Genomic DNA, 18,040 nt, shown 5'->3' with positions numbered 1-18,040 from the left:
GCACCAGGTAGTAAAATTGTTACATTGTAGCATACAGACTGCGTGTGGTCCACGTTCACACATGCAAACAAACCACATTGGTCTGAATGACGTTTCGTCATCTTCCGGTGGAAATAAACGCCAATTTCAACTTTCACAATGGAGCGACACATTTGCACACTGTTCCTTGCACTGGTCCTTGCTTTTTGTATCGTCAACATTACACATTTCTGGCCAAATAAGGTTCCAGAATGAGTCGCAGCTAATGAGATACTACCACATTATTTCATGATAATGACAGTTTCTCGTTATAATGAGATACTATCACGTTATAATATAGTCCTAAGCAAGAATAGGCTATGGCTCATTTGGAAGATTGAATTAAATTCTACTTTAAGCTTGGTTTGAGACATGGTGAGATTCTACAGTTATTGAACAGAGTGGATGATATTGTTATCAGTATCCATACTCTGAGAAGGATTTTGAAATGTATGGGTTTGTACCGAATGAAACATGTATATTACAGATTAAATTAGTTTCAAACCAGTGTGTCCCCTACATTCATTCAGCAGCAGCAGCAGCAGCGCAAATGTGTGTCAAAAAAGCTGTGACCTGTCAACACATGTACACGATTTGAGCTGCTGCTGAATGAATGAAGGGGGATATCCACGCAGCACGCAAATTAAGCTTTAGCCTAGCCTATAACCTATTCATTTATGGACATAAATTGTTATTTTGCCTTAATAATAATGAACAAAAGCGGGAAAAATGACTCACCATCCTCAACATCTGGGTCAGATGTCCGATGAGGCGGTAGGTGACTAAGGCCTCTGATCAGCATCACGGTCTTCATTCACCACATCCACCTGGCCAGATGTGGAGGAGGGCTTGAACCTCTGGGTTAGCCCACGCTTGGCCACGGTTGGCGGTGCGCGGCATGTTTACTCCTTTCTTCCTCCCGTGATGCATTTTGAATAGTTGGTTTAGACCTGAGTTGGTCCAGGATCACGTTCTCACCAGATTGACCGCACCAGAGGTTGTCATTTGGTGCGGAATCAAGCGGCCCGAGACCTCCTCTTTTTGGAGGTCTCGGTTCGCTTGATTTAGTGCGCACCCGAGTGCGATTGATGCTTTCACATCAACGAAAACGAACCGAACTAAGAGCTTTTGGTTCGAATGGACTGTTTAGTGCGCACCAACTGCTGTTGGTGTGAAAACACCCTAAAATTCAGCTTCAAACTCCATGAGGCCAGTTTGTGTTTGATGATGATAGAACACGTAAAACCAGAGATGAGGTCAAATATGTTTTGTTTAAACATATAGAACTAGATGTTCTACTCCTCTTACCTCCTTATATTTTACAGATTTTATGTTTTTTGTGTGTTTTTTGGGTTGATTTTGATTTTTGTAAAGCACTTTGAGTTGCATTTATATGTTTGAAAAGCGCTATATAAATAAAGTTTGATTGATTGATTGATCCAGTGAGTCAAAGTGAAAGTAATAATGATAGGTCATAGAGGTGAGGCTTTGCTGAAAAAAATTATACCAACATGGCATGAATCAGTCAAAAATAGACAAAATAGAGCAAAACTAGGAAAAAATAGAGCCAAAGTTAATTTTTTTTAAATTATTAGATAATTGTGGGCAACTTTCTGGAAAAAAGGGACAAAAATGACTGAAATTAGCAGTAAGTTTGTCTTTGTGTTGATAAAAACTTAAAACTAAATGAAATATACAATTAATTTATCCATAAATATCTATTGATTATTTTTACCATTCCAAATAAAATGTAACAAGTGTGGTGAGATCAATGTTGCAGACTTGGTGACTAGATTTACTGGCTTTTCAGATTCTCTTAGCATCTTTATTTCCAGCGACAGATTTAAAGACTTTTCAGACCATCAGGGGAAAAGAAAGAAATATGTTCGGACGTATTATGTTGTAAATCATGATCATGATCAAACATCATGAAGTAACAGTTAAACTCTGACTCATCGCTGCTCTGAAACGTCTCAAAGTCTTGTTCTTTCTCTTCACTTCGAGTCTTCGAGGGCTTGTTATTTATTGCAATATAGATGTAGGATAGTAGCTTAAAACATAAACTTTAACTTCACTTTTACACAAAACAATTTAGCAACAACTAAAACTTGACCTCAACTCTCACAGCACAATTAATCCTCCAGAAGTTATCACATTTTATGGTGGGTTTTTAAAGAACTGTCGGCATATCAGAGAACATTTTTAAACAAGTAATACTTAAATAAAAAGTCACATGACGCCGTTGGACCCAGAAAGACTTTTCCTTCAGTAAAGAAACGTCTGTAAATCAGAACAAACGACTCGTTTCACTGTCAGATTTTGATCCGTTCGGTCCGATAACATTTGGAAAGTCCAGAAGATTAAATTGTTTTATGCACATTCAAGTTTGCAGAGCACCAAGAATGGGTAGAAGTCTTCATTTATACATAGATTTTATTTTTTTTACCATTACAAACACAATTTAACAACAAAGTGCCTTAATATTCTAAAATATAATTACAATAAATAATAAAATAATAACAAATAAATTAAAACAACAAAACAATAAAGGGTGTACAATTACATAAAGATAATAAATATGAAACTAATTTAAAAAAGAGAGAAAAATGCTTATTATACGATAGATTAATGAAAAACTTCAAAATATGAGTAAAAATAAACACAATTTAACATCAAAGCGCCTTAATATTCTAAAATATAATTAAAATAAATAAGATAATAACAAATAAATTAAAACAATAAAGGGTGTACAATTACATAAAGATAATAAATATGAAACAAATTTTAAAAAGAGAGAAAAATGCTTAATATACAATAGATTAATGATAAACTTCAAAATATAAGTAAAAATAGTTAAATAAAAAATTCTAAAATCAATTTTTTAAAGCCACTTAAGAACAAATGTGTTCTTGCACGAGGCTCGATATGTGTATTTGTGTTTATCACGATTAAATAGTTCACATTTCACTGTTTATCTCACACACACACACACCTGCAGACACACAGCTGTCCCTCTGCAGAGGTTATTTAGGGCTGCAGGTCAGAGGTCAGCAGTGACCGGATCTTATCTGTGTGTAAACATGTCTGAGAGCAAACTCTGTTTCCCAGGAGACACCACTGACCGGGGCACACTTTCTGTGTCTTATTGTTTCAAATGCTGAGCCGAAAGTGGGAGTTAGTTTATTATTTCAGTGCATTGCAGCCACCCTTTTTATCACATTATATGAGCTTAATTTTCCACTTTTGATCTAAATTAGTTTTATTTTTGTAGCATCCCAGTTAAGTTTTATTCCCAAATATTTCAACACTTTTGGGATCTATTTAAAGCCAAAATTTGTCAATTATTTGGATATTATAATCCAGATAACGGTACAGCTTCCAGCTTTGTCCGGTTCATTTTTAAATCCTGATGATTTTGATTCAGATTGTGTCTGTATAGTGTGGAATTTAGTGTCTTTTAGCAAACATCGAGATATGGTCTGCAACAGTTTTTGCTTCTTCCACTACATTAATATTTGCATTTGCTAATATCAGAAGTTAAAATCAGATGTGGAGCGTCCAGATTTAAGTGTTAAACTAACTTACAGCTACTGTAATACTCTGATCATATAAAACTGAAAGACCAAAGGAAACCGTGTCATGATATCTTATGGAGACAACTTTTAACGCGGAAAAAACTGACATGCATTTTCAAAAGGGGTCCCTGAACCTCTGACCTCCAGATATCTAAATGAAAATGTGTTCTGTGTGACCCAGGAGTCTCCTCTTTACAGACATGCACACTTTATGCTTATTGCATGCAGTTTAAAGGGGAAACCTGCTTTAAACTGCAAAGTAAACTGTGGCATTTTGTTCTGTTGCATGTGAATCTTTGTGCATCCTGGGGTCCCTGAACAGCCAATCTGTATAAATCAGGTTTGACTGGAAAGCTGAGAATCTTATATTGATAATTAGGGCGTTTCTCAGCAGTTTTTTCCTTTCTTTTCTCCGTGTTCTTCCAGTTCCGGTTGGGTTCTGTGGTGCTGGAGGCGGTCCCGGAGCCGGCGGAGGCAGTGAGAGAGTTACTGATCCACAGTCTGCAGAGAGGAGACTCCCTGCAGCAGCACAACCAGAACCTGGAGGAGCAGAACCAGAGACTGAGAGCAGAGCAGCAGCGCATCACTGCACAGTAAACACACATCACACACCAGAACCAGAACCAGGACCAGAACCAGCACCAGGACTAGAACCAGACAGTTTCATAAATCCTCCTTTTTTACAAATAGAGTTAGGGAATGTAAAGTACTTCTTAAAACATATTTATGACCTTAAATCCCAAACCAAACTCACTACACTTTCCTTTTTTATTAATAATAATAATAATAATAATAATAAAATAGTGGTGATGTAACCAAATACATTTATTAAAGGACCCTCTGTAGTAATGTAACCCTTCACTACATTTTTCTGACAGATAAAGCTACTAGTTACTGTGTAAATAAAAAAATATTATTGTTTGTAAAATATGATTTATTACTGTAGAAAAAGTAGTATATAAAGGAGTTCATCTATATTGACAAAATATACGAAATAGCAGCATATATCATTCATAATAGTCAAAAATCTGCATAATAACATCTTTTATTTTGAAAATGTAAGGCAATGGTCCCAAAATTATCCAAAATATGCAAAATAATGTTTTTTATTTTGAAACTGTAATTCAGTGCTTCCCAAAATAATCCAAAAATATTCATAATAATGTCTTTTATTTTGAAACTGTAAGGCAGTGGTCTTTTTTTTTTTTAACTCTAAGGAATTGGTTCCCAAACTTTTTATATTTAAATTAGTATTATAAATATTTTATTTGTTTTTAAATGCAAGTTTTCGGGCTAGCATTGTTTCATATTATAATATATTTATTTATTTAAAGCCTAAAACCAACAACAGATCCATCCCTCTCTGAAACCTGACTTCCTGCCAATAGCTCTCAGCCCAAAGCTTAATGGTTCCCAACGGAGACAGAAATCTTGAAAAACACAAATATATATCTTAATTAGCAGAAAAGTGTGTGAATGTGTGTTTGTGTGTGTGTTTGTGTGTGTTTGTTGCAGACTGAAGCGTTATGCCAGAGGTAAAGAGACTCTGGAGGCAGAACTGTTCTCTCGCTTCGTTGTGGTTCTGAATGAGAAGAAAGCAAAGATCCGCAGTCTGCAGCAGGACGTCACACACCTGCAGGAGGCCAGGTACACACACACACACACACACACACACACACACACACACACAGGAGGCCAGGTACACTATACACACACACAACCACACACACACACACACACACACACAGGAGACCAGGTACACTATACACACACAACCACACACGCACACGCATGCACACACACCTACACATAAACACACACACAAACACACACCTGCAGGAGGCCAGGTACAACACACTCACACACTCACTCTCACACACACACACACACACACACACACACACACACACACACACACACACACACACACCTGCAGACACTGGCTAAACTACACACACATAAACACACACACACACGTGATTTTTCAACCGTATTTGAGTATATTGGGGGGTTTTTTGTGTTGCATTTTGCAATAGAAAAAAACGAAAGCTGCACATTTTCAACACATTTAAACTTTTCAAGTTGCTCAACAAATTGCTTAAGACTCTTTAACTAATTTTCCTGAGATTACTGCACTTCTCTGATTCATCTCTGTGTTGTAATAGTCATGTGATTCCATTAGAGTTTTAGTCATTTTTATGAACATTAAGTGGTGATTGTTAAACTATAATGTCTCGTTATTGCAGACTAAACTGAGCCTGGTCTCTGCTGTGTTGTAGGAGTTCTGCAGGACAGAAACAGAAAAAGGATTCAGTGAGATCGGAGCAGACAGCAGCTCAGGAGGACGACGAGTATGGAGGAAGTACTGATGAGGAGCCAGAGGAGGAGCAGTCCACCTCGGCCTCTACCTCCTCCACCCAGGGTGAGACTCTGACCCATGACTCATAAGTCATCAAACTTCATCTGACCTCTGTTCACCCTTTCCCAGTTCCTCCCAATCCTTCACAAAAGTTTCTTTTAGTTGAGTTTTCACTCCATCAGGTGCTTTTCCCTCTAGTGAGCTGCTATGGGTGTGGCTTGGGAGAGAGGATCCGCCCAACTTCACCGGTTAGCAGATCAGTAGCCGCTACCTGAGCCGCTACTAACTAGTCGACGCTAATTGGATACAGTTGAGTCGCGATTCCACACATGCGTGATTAATTTCCAGACTGGTGCAGACTGGACGCTGAGGGGTTAACGTCTCCTGCTCTGACTGCAGCTGGGAGAGACTGCTGCAGGAGGACTGGGCCGCTTGTGAGTGCTTCAGGACGGCGCCTGCTACTTGTTAAGAAGAGTAGGAACGAGTCTCCAAAAGTCTCCAAAAACAACAGAAAAAAGTCGCGAGATTTGTCTCTCGTCACTTTTTTGAAAAAGAGTCTCTAGAGGGTTCTGAAAAGTCTGAGTATAGAGACAAAGTCGCTAAGTTAGCAACTCTGCTTGCCGCGTCGGTCTGTTGTCAAATTGGAACTCCGTTGGTTAGCCGCTACAAAAGTACCTGTATGGGAACCATAGACTGTATATGAATAATGGAAGTAGGAAGCATCGAGTTCAGCATTTCACTCGTCACCATCTTGTTTCCGATTTGGGTAGCAGACCATATTTGGACTGTGGAGGAGCGAGAGGGATCTGATCACTGACTACACGCCTCTCTACACCTCAACCTGACTGATTCATGTTAGCATTAACTGGGATGTTTATTTTGGCTAGCAAAAAACTAAAACAAAATGTACGTTACTTACAGAAGAAAAATGAACAGCTAATCCTTGGAGTGTCTGTTAGTCCAACCAAACACTGAACAGGACATTTTTACTGAACAAAACGTTCAAATAAACTGTCATTCAGTGAAAATACATCTATGTTTACGAATATATATATATATATATATATATATATATATATATATATATATATATATATGTGTCACAACTTTTAGGAACTGTGGTTATGATGCAATATGGGCATTAAAAAAATATGTTTATATTCTTAAATAAACCTGCTTCTCAAAACGTGCTGGCAAATTTTGAGGTTCGGAGGTTAAAAGACTACAGTCGTCTCAGATGTTTGTAGTTCTAACATCGCCTCAAAAACCTCCATGTGAGCTGCAGCTACTCAAAATAATGCTCGTATTATTCTTAAAATCATCACGTTTTCAACTTCTCATGGAGCAAACCTTCAATGCACAAACACTATTTTGCAACAAAGACCTCTCCGGTGTTGCAGGAGTGTTAAACTTCCTTAAAAGGATGTTTTCTGAGAGTTTTTCCAGCTCTTGATTGATAGCCCAGAAGGACAGTTTTTAAAAAATTGAACCCTGGAGCTCTGCAGCCGCTCACCTCACTGATGACTTAAAGTGCTGCTAATCAGCAACATCAAGTGAAAGTGTAAACTCCCCAAAGTTACCACACACTTTCCAGCTCTGTGTCAGAACTCCTTAAAAGGGGAACTCTTTTCAGGAACATTAGTTACCGACTAAATGGCTGTGACCTTGTCTCCATTATACTGCGTCTTCATGTTACTTAAAGTGAGCACAGTGACAGTTATGGAGTGAGTTTTCAGACTGCAGAAAGTACATTTTAACGCGTAGGTCAACATTAAATCACTGAAGGCAGAACTTTGCTGTTGCAGGTGTTGTGGATGATGGAAAACACCTGCTGTGACATCACTGAATATTAGACATGACACAAAACCTTAACCTCTTTCACTCCATCCATCCCGACCAGGGAGTTGTTTTTGCCTTTTTTTAGAACATTATGATATCAGTATATGACATCCACATTTAAGCTCAATTACGTGGTCATGTTGCAGCAGTTTTTGGGCTGATGCCATTTGTTGCGCAGATTTCATGCTAAATTTGACCTTTTTACCACTCTAGAATTGTTAAAAATGGTCACAAATCCCTCCAGAATCCTACATAAGACACAGAGACCTTTAGAACAGCAGAGAAAAATCCATGCCGTGATTCAAATTCTTTTTGTAAATGTTGTGTATTTTGTGCTATTGTATGGTGAGCGCTTGTTTTGTTGCCTGCTGAGAAAGCAACTTATTGTGAATCTAGTGTCTCAGCCACCCATCCTCTGAATGCTCTAGGTCTCTAGTTTATGGTTGTAAGGTTTCATGAGGTCACAGCATCTTCATTTTTATCATCACACATAAAGAAAATTGGGCTCATTGAAGTCTCAGCTTTCCAGTCAGACCCGATTTATGCATTTCACAGACTGTTTAGAGACCCCAATGTGCAGGAATGGTGAAAATGCATGAAAAAAATGCAGGTTTGTGTACCAAACTGCAAGTTATAAGGATAAAGTGGGCATGTTTGTGAAGAGGAGGCTCATGGTTATTAGTATAAAGTGGGCATGTATGTAAAGAGGAGACTCATGAGTTATTAATATAAAGTGGGCATGTCTGTAAAGAGGAGACTCGTGGGTTATTAGTATAAAGTGGGCATGTCTGTAAAGAGGAGACTCGTGGGTTATTAGTATAAAGTGGGCATGTCTGTAAAGAGGAGGCTCGTGGTTATTAGTATAAAGTGGGCATGTCTGTAAAGAGGAGGCTCGTGGTTATTAGTATAAAGTGGGCATGTCTGTAAAGAGGAGACTCATGAGTTATTAATATAAAGTGGGCATGTCTGTAAAGAGGAGACTCGTAGGTTATTAGTATAAAGTGGGCATGTCTGTAAAGAGGAGACTCATGAGTTATTAGTATAAAGTGGGCATGTCTGTAAAGAGGAGACTCATGGGTTATTAGTACAAAGTGGGCATGTCTGTAAAGAGGAGACTCATGGTTATTATTATAAAGTGGGCATGTCTGTAAAGAGGAGGCTGGTGGTTATTAGTATAAAGTGGGCATGTCAGTAAAGAGGAGGCTCGTGGTTATTAGTATAAAGTGGGCATGCCTGTAAAGAGGAGACTCATGAGTTATTAGTATAAAGTGGGCATGTCTGTAAAGAGGAGAGAACCCAATTTCATTCAAATATCTTGAGGTCAAAGGTTGAAAATTTTAATTTTTTCCGCACCAAAAAATTAGGTAACTTTTGAGTGTTATTTGGCCCACTTCCTAATGAGGTATCATGGCATGGTTGGTACCAATATATTCCTTAAATCCTCTAGTTTCATATGATATCACATTTTAGTAGAGGTAAATACTCACTGTCACTATGTTTTTCACATTAACAGTCACACTTTGTTACCTCTAACTGTGATTATGATATTTTCTGGGAGCTGTTGTCATGGAAGCTAAATGTGTTTGCACCGTCGCTGTGTGTTTTTCATGCCCAGAAATTTAACCATGACATCACTGAGGAGTTATGTAATGCAGAGACATGAGTCGTGGGGCCTCCGTGAGCCCACATCCCTAAACACCTTTAAATACAAGCAGCTCCATAAGCTTGACGTTACACTTCATCAACCTGTAGACCGGAGCTCCCAGAAGGGCCCCGGCGTGATTAATGTGCCACCAGCAGCAGGGTGGAGGTGTGGAGGGGAGACATTAGTTAAAAGAGAGGGATTTTTCGGGGAGTTTTTTGCCTCCACTCAGCTGTTTACCTCTCTGATTTTTCCACTTTCTCACACATGTTGAGTCTGCAGCCAGGCCGGGTCCGTTAGATACGTCAAAGCTTTTTCACGGCGACGTAGGTGTCCCTGCTCTCCGGGGCTTCCCCTCCGTCAGATGAAGGATCTGTGTTGTTTCTGTTGCCACGGCAGTGACTCAGATGGCCGCGTGTTGCCAGTTAGAGACAACAGATTGAAAGAAGGGAGGGAAATCTGAGGAAATTAGTGGTTTTAGTTTTGTGTGGTATGTGCCGAGACGGCTGCTGCTGAGAGAAGCTTCACTGACAGATCCACACAACAAAACAATCCATGTTCTACTGACGCAAGTGTGTGAGAATAAAAACCTTTTATTAATGCTCCCACCCAGCCAGAAGTCATGGAAAATTAATTAATTTCTACCTCATAGTTCTTAGTATATTTTTAATCATGACGGTTAAGATGAGTTCATTTACAGCAAACAATCTTTATTCATTTATGATTGAGTAAAACCCAATCATTAAAAACGTTACATATAATATAATATAAACATATTTTTAACAATTAGTAAAAAAAAGTTGTTTAAAATGAATTAATTTCCTGAAAAGCATCCAAAATATACATTTTTTTTCCACACAAAGAAACTGTAGAGTTGCTTTCGGAGTTTTCGACAGTCGTTGAACATATCAACGGTTATGAAAGATTATGTTATAAAAAGTGACCAAAACTTGTCTTAAAATGTTGATATTCCTGTCAGAATCAGTTTATTCTACATGTGTCGTTTAACTGTGTCCAAAAATAAAGCATTTGCACAAACCAGACATTAAATTATTCATTTATATAGTCTATTTCATAACTAATAAAACCAACAATAACATTATTTTTATAGAGAAGTAGAACAAATCGGGTTTCAGGTTCTATCGGGAGCAATAGCTCCATATTCTACAAGAACAAAAACAAGAACGACGTGTATTTCATCTTTTTTTTTCATTTCATTTCATTTTTTTCATTTCATCTTCTATTTTTTTTTTCTATTTTTTAACTATTAAAACCAGGAAAAACATTTTTCTCTTTAAATCCCAGAGACACTCTGGAATAAATAAATCTGGTTTCCAGTTCTATCCGGAGCTTTTTCACTGGTTATATATTTCAGACATTTTTTACAAAAACAAATTTGTATTTAATGTAATGTTTTGTATTTAATATATTTAACGCTATAGTTGGGGTTTTTTTTATAGTCATCATTGTTCAAATTATGACGGAAATTCCTTTGACGAGAAGTGGAACAAATAAGGTTTCCAGTTCTATCTGGAACTCTTTCATTCGCACCATATTTTAGACATTTGACAAGAGGAAAAACAAGAACTTTTTGAAAGTGTGTATTTAATGTTATATGTGTAATATATCTTATGTTATAGTTGGATTTTATAGTCATCAAATAGGAGATTTAAACATTTTTATTACATTATTTTATTTGAATTCTGATGGAAATTTCTTTAACGAGAAGTGGAGTAAATCCGGTTTCCGGTTTCTATCTGGAACTCTTTCATTTGCACCATATTTTAGACATTTGACAAGAGGAAAAACAAGAACTTTTTGAATCTTCATCACCAATAAAACCAACAATTACATTTTTTAATTTTCTCAGGAATCGACAAGAAGTTGATAAAATCGGGTTTCCAGTTCTATTCGGAGCTTCTTCACTGGTTTCACATTTTAGACATTACTTACAAAAGCAAAATTGTATTTAATGTTGTATGTTATAATATATATTATGCGATAGTTGGTTTTAGTTGTCATAAAATAGGAGATTTAAACATTTTTATTACATTATTTGATTTAAATTCTGCCAGAAATTCCTTTGACGGGATTGGAATAAATCGGGTTTTTGGTTCTTTTTGGAACTCTTCATTAGCTCCACTTTTCAGACATTGGACAAAAATAAAAACAAGAACTTTTGAATCTTCATAACTTCAAAATCATAGTTTTAAGGTGGCTTCCACCACACCAGTTATCAATAACACATTGGTTACAAGCTCTCCTTGAGGTGATCTACCTGGAGTGGTCATCAGCTCGCATTAATGGTTCTAAGCAACAAACACTGGAAATGTGGAAAAAAGCTGCAGAGGATGTTAAAAAATTGCTGTCATGACCTCTGAGGCTCACTTGTAACGCTGTGTGTTTGTAATCCTGTATCTGACTTTATCCTATCTGATTATTTTGATTTTGTTTTTGTAAGCATGTCTCTGTACAACTGTGTGTTCCGTGGGGAAGGTGAGGGTATGGGGGGTGTTCTGTGTATTTCATAGGGGGGATGGTGTGGAGGGGAGAGGGAGTCTCCCTTGGGGAGGGGGATGTAGAAGGGAGGGATGGGTGGGGGTGTTCTATGTGTTCTATGTATGTTCGATTCATGTGCTTTTTTTTTTATTTAATGTTTAAAATCAATAAAAAGTTGATTACAAAAAAAAAAAAAAAAAAAAGAATCTTCATAACTAGGGGTGTGACGATACTCTCAGCTCACGAGACGAGACACGATATTGGGTTCACGAGAACGAGACGAGACGAGATTTTAAGAAAACTACAATGACACAATATATGACTGAGTTGCATATGCATTTAGAAATGTTTTATTATAACTCTTTACATGCATGATGTAAGCATGAGCGTTAAATAAACTTCTTCTTCCACAAATTCAAACTAAAACTAAAATTTATAAAAAGTTAAAATAAGATAATCCTTAATCCCAAAAGGGATTAATGAAACCCCGGAGATGACGTATGGTTTTCTATCGGCGCGTAATCACTTAGCGACAGTTTCGACAGTGATCACATACGATTACACACGGGAGACTCAACTGTGGCCGCCGTTGCTAACTGCACAACATCAGCAGCTGATCAAAACAAAGCAGCATGGCTAATTATCATAAACATAGAGATCTTGACCGGCATCGCTAACTGTTCACAGAGTGTCCGGTGCTTGTTGTGAACAATCAGAGATCGCTCAGTGAACACCTCCTGCAGCAGCAGCACATACACACTGTACTGCTACAGAGCTAACTGTTAGCCTGTTAGCACATACACACTGTACTGCTACAGAGCTAACTGTTAGCCTGTTAGCACATACACACTGTACTGCTACAGAGCTAACTGTTAGCCTGTTAGCACATACACACTGTACTGCTACAGAGCTAACTGTTAGCCTGTTAGCACATACACACTGTACTGCTACAGAGCTAACTGTTAGCCTGTTAGCACATACACACTGTACTGCTACAGAGCTAACTGTTAGCCTGTTAGCACATACACACTGTACTGCTACAGAGCTAACTGTTAGCCTGTTAGCACATACACACTGTACTGCTACAGAGCTAACTGTTAGCCTGTTAGCAGGACTGTGCCGATTCGATTCGTTCTTACTCTTCTTAACAAGCCGCCGTCCCCTGCAACGTCATTCTGGCTGCTTGCTGCTTCCCCTCATTCTCCTCCTCTTCTTCTTTTCCTTTTACTGCCCCCACAGGTCACAAATAGAAGTTTAGATAGCTCACAAATCTCGCGCTACAAGAAATATCGTCAAGTTTAATCTTGCAAGATCTCGTGCCACGAGATCTCGTCACACCCCTATTCATAACCAATAAAACCAACAATAACATTGTTTTATTTACTCAGGAAACGACAAGAAGTGGAACAAATCTGGTTCTGGTACAGATTGTGTGTCTTGTCCTCTACAGAGCGATCTACTGCAAGCCCATTGGACGACAGCCTGAAGGACATCACAGACGTTGCTCCCTGTCGCAAGCGGCGCTTTCGTCACCTCGGCCGCCCGGACACTGTGGTGAAGCGAGCGAGCCCACAGAGCTCCCACAGACTGAGGTACGTGGTTACCGCATGTAATGTCTCCTACATGTGTCTCTGTTTGTTTTGACAATGTGAGTAAAGCAGTTCCTCCTGCCTCGTGGTTTCTATCTTGGAGCAAAGTTTACTGCCTCTGCAGCTCGTAAAACTCTTCAGATTTGTTTGGTGCAGTCGGGTGGGACACCTCCGACCAAAAATAGGACATTAAAACACTGATTTAATCTCTTTAAATGCACTTTATTACAGGCGAGGGTACACCTCCCTTCTTTACTGGAGAACCAAAACACAAAGATGATTTGGCTTCTCCTCCCCCCTCCTCCTCCTCCTCCCCTCTCTCTCCTCTCTCCCCCCTTGAATGGGAAAATCAAACATCATAAAAGTTTCCTGTCAGGGGTCTAGTTTATGTCGGGTCGTTACACCCGATCTGCAGCGTTCCTCTCTGGACGTGAACGATCACACGGTTGCACGTTGACCCCCAAATTGCCGTTGAGCTGTACGTGAAACACACACACACACACACACACACACACACACACACACACACACACACACAAGCCCTCAGACCTCCTTCACACTCTGATGGACGGCAACGCAATCAGTGACGTGAATATGTGGAGGAATGTGGCCAGCAAACATCTGCAGAACTCTGCTGTTGGTCGGTGGTTTCCAGTGTGGATTTCCTCAACAGCAGCGATGATGAAATGTGGATGGATGATACTTTTTACCCCCAATGAACAGAGACAAATACTGAAGTCATTGTAAATATAAACTAGAACAAAATATATTGAGTGGAGCGGATAAGCTCATATATGGAAGGTAATGTGCATTTTATGACTTAGGCCCTGTTCACACGAGGACGCTCGCGGGTAAAAACGACAAAATATTTCATCGGAAGTGCCTTTCGTTTAGACGGTGACGGCGTTTTTGGGGCTTAAAGACGCAAAAATCTGAAACCACCTTCCAAAGTGGAAAAGTTAAATACGCTCCGCCGTACCGTGTCCGTCTTGTAGACGTGTTGGCGCTAAAGACGCGACGCCACTTTTGCGTCTTCTGTTCAGACCGTCCTCGTGTAAACGTAGCCTAAAGCATTTCCCATGGTTTCTATAGACGATGAAGTTTATTTTCAGACGTTGAGGCGTTTCAGATCCAACCCCTGGTACTGGGCAGAGGGCAACACATTTAGAGCTGTTAAATTTCGATTTTGTGGGTTTTTTTTGCAGGCATAAAAAACATCAATTATGATGTTTTTTTAGTATTTTAAATTATTTATTTATGTTCTCTTATTACACATAGACTGCACAGAACTTCTGCAAAAATCTGTTTTTAATTCTTCTTTAATATCCATATTTATGTATATATTTTCTTCTCAGTCATAAAAGTCCATGTAACAAGTCCAAGTCTCTACCTTTTACCTGGAAAAAACAAACATATTCTTGTAGGGTACATAGCCCTGCTTGCCAAATTGAGGCTTTAAACTAAATGTTGTGACAGGACTATGGCTGAGGCAGCAGAAGTATCTTTATTAGAACAAAGATAAACATGGTTATAATGCAGAGTGATGGGGCGAAAAATGGAAAAATGCAACACTGAGATTAACGACCTCTCAACGTCACCAGAGGAAAAATACAAACTGCCTCCATGTCTAAAATACAACCTTTATGTGTAGATTATATGCTGAAACTGTCATGCTTTAGTCATTAAATGCACCATTGGTTTGCTTATCTGCCACACTAATTAACTTCTTTATCAAAACATTAATGTGAAAGACAAATAAGTCTTGTTCTGGAAAAACACCCAAAATCCATTTTCTTGGACCTGTTGACCTCATTGACAGCATCTTTAGTAATGTTGTGTTTCTGGCAGTAATCATGATTATGTTTATGACTTTTAAGAAAAAAAATTATTTATGGGAAACTAGAAGTGCACCGCAGACCTCCACCAACACATGTCCCATCTCACAACATTCACGTTCAGGTTCGAGGTGGCGTTGGAGAGATTTTTCCCAGATGGGAGCTAATTACTCTGATTATTCCAACGCCACATGAATGCAGCACAAATTCTCTGTCTCACAGTAAGTAGTGTATTTGCGTCTCCAAATCTTCTCCAACATTGTTTGGGTTCTTTCTTGATTCATGCTACAACCTTCTGCCAAATTTTATGAAAATCGGGCCAGTAGTTTTTCTGTGATTCTGCTGACAAACAAACAAACAAATAAACAAACTGAAAACATGACCAAAACACCAGCTATTGCAACCCAAAAAGTCAATAAACTTAAAAAAAAAAAATATTTTTTGTTTTGCTGCTCTGAAAGTGGTTTAGAAACTTAACTTTAGACCTGTGTATATGTTCTATTTATTATACAATTACTTATGAAATATGTAATACAATATGTATGCAACGTATGTAATAGTGTCATGGAAAACTGGACTGATGTCTATTAAATCTTATAAATAAAGTCTTATAAATCACAGATAAATTACTTTATTTTGGCTTCATACGGCCTATTTTTCCTTGTTGAGCTCCTCATTTTGTCTGAATTATGGACCTAAAATACTCCAAGACAAGTGGAATAATCAATTCTTTGCACCACACTGAATCTCATCTCTGAGGCTCAGTATCTCATTCATAAACGTGACGCTTCAGAGCTCTATGCACTCAGAGGAGTGCTCGGAGGAGACTCGTGCTGCAGAAGTGTAGAAGCTGAGTGATTGTGACCTTGTTCCAGTGTCCGAGCTCCTGCAGCAGCAGCAGCAGCAGCAGCAGCTTCCTGCTCCGGTCCCCTTCTGTTCTGGCCAGCTGTTCACCTTTAGGGCGTCATCACATTTACAACATTCCTCTGAGAGGGAATATCAAATTCAGCTCTCAACACTTTTTATTGGTGCTAAAGGAGCAGCGTAGTCCTGCAGGTTTATGATTTCTTCTATCTGTTTTATCTCTTTGAGCGCACTAACACATGCTGCCTGGCTGCAGGCGGAGCAGCTGGGGATGAGTCCGCCTCGGGACCAGAGACCTTTTCCACTCTGGACTTTATGTGGAGACGCAGCTCCACTAATGAGAGCGTGGAAAACATCAGGAGGCTGCAGCAGCAGCTCTCCCAAATGTTCATGAACTTAGTGTGTGAAGCCACCAAATTACTTTCTCAGCAGTGAAATGATTCTTCATGCAGATTTCTTTTACATTTTTAGCATTTCAAGTTTTTTGCATGGCAGAATTAAATACAAAATCCATTGCAAAAACACAAATTCACGTCCGGCATCACAATTCACATAGTTTGAATTGTATTTGAAGTATTTAAAACTAGTTTGACACTGTGCTGCAAAAGCCTATAAGCACTATGATTCTCCTGCACAGCATCGCTCTGATTGAACCAGACTCCATTCAGAAAACAGTCTTTTTAACAGCAGTGATCTTGTGTTCTTGCAGACAGACCTGATAAAGCATCAATTCAGACATCAGCATCATGTCGGAGTTGTTTCTGAATCATTTGATCCATTTATTGACATGAAATCACAAGAAAATACATTTATTTTGGGTTTATACTGCTAAAGTAGCGACATGCATGCAGATGCAGTTCCCAGACGTGATGGCGTTTAACAACAGGTACAGCGTAGTACAGCAGTAGTGTTTTTTTTGCCCGTTTTGATTGATGACAGAGAGAAATATCCAAAGGAAATGTTGGTATCTACACCTGGTCGTCTGACGCAAGAAAGCAAATGAACATAAACGAGTCAAACTAGCATGAGAAACACAAGGTTGTGCATATGTACATGTTATTATTGTTCATATCTACCCCATTTAAATGAAGTGTAAACAAAAGCCGTTTTGTTAGATTGTGGTTGTTTTCATAAGGTAGTGTTGTGTTGGAAATCCATGGTATTTCTGATCAAAAATGAGTGTTAATAATTGAACTTATCATCACAAACAGTCTTGGATGTATGTTTCAAAACTAGTGCAACAACACAAGATATAGCAAGCCAGATAATTTTACGAGTCAAGCAGTAAGAAGTTCAGCTCCCTGGCTCACAAAACTCTAATCTTTTCATGTTGAAAAAGTGTGAAAATCCAGCTGCACTGTGAGATAAAGACAGATATTAATTTCTACTCCTGCCTACAAAGCTCTAATAAACAGTGTAGATGTTGGTGGTGGGTGAGACGTCTGTATCCAGGCTGTAGAAATTTCCCAGATAGATATCTGAAAACCTGGATACCACCAGAGTAAAGAGAGAAAATGAAGCGAGCCTTTGATTATCTTGGATATCGGTGAATGCCTGTTATTCTCAGGTCCGAACACAGGGCAGCGGGGGCATTTCTAAGGGAGGTCTTAAGACAGCGACAGGGGAGCCAAAGTCAGTCAAAGAAACAATTATGCAACTTTCTCTTTTTCTCTCCTTCACACTCGTCTATGGTCTCTGTATCTACACGCTGCTGCACATCCAAAAAACCCACAATACCCACGCTTTTATTCCAATATCTCCCATTTGCCAGTTTCTCTTTTGGACATGGCCATTTAGAAAATATTCCAAAGACACGTCTC

The 18,040-nt window shown here is 38.7% G+C and overlaps 1 protein-coding gene across 2 annotated transcripts in view; it reads left to right on the top strand.

The window, feature by feature from the left end:
- xrcc4 (X-ray repair complementing defective repair in Chinese hamster cells 4) overlaps positions 1-18,040 on the top strand; it is a 37,572-nt gene that overhangs the window by 11,664 nt on the left and 7,868 nt on the right. For both annotated transcript variants that reach the window (XM_059358528.1, XM_059358529.1), the window contains exons 3-6: positions 4,020-4,186; positions 5,109-5,240; positions 5,873-6,015; positions 13,383-13,524. In XM_059358528.1, the coding sequence (XP_059214511.1) occupies positions 4,020-4,186; positions 5,109-5,240; positions 5,873-6,015; positions 13,383-13,524 (584 nt within the window). The remainder of the gene's footprint in view (positions 1-4,019; positions 4,187-5,108; positions 5,241-5,872; positions 6,016-13,382; positions 13,525-18,040) is intronic.

Source organism: Centropristis striata, chromosome 19, assembly GCF_030273125.1.
Source record: "Centropristis striata isolate RG_2023a ecotype Rhode Island chromosome 19, C.striata_1.0, whole genome shotgun sequence".
NCBI classification, from domain to species: Eukaryota; Metazoa; Chordata; class Actinopteri; order Perciformes; family Serranidae; genus Centropristis; species Centropristis striata.
The sequence above is the reverse complement of the archived record's forward strand: the minus strand, read 5'-3'. Positions and strand labels throughout refer to the sequence as shown.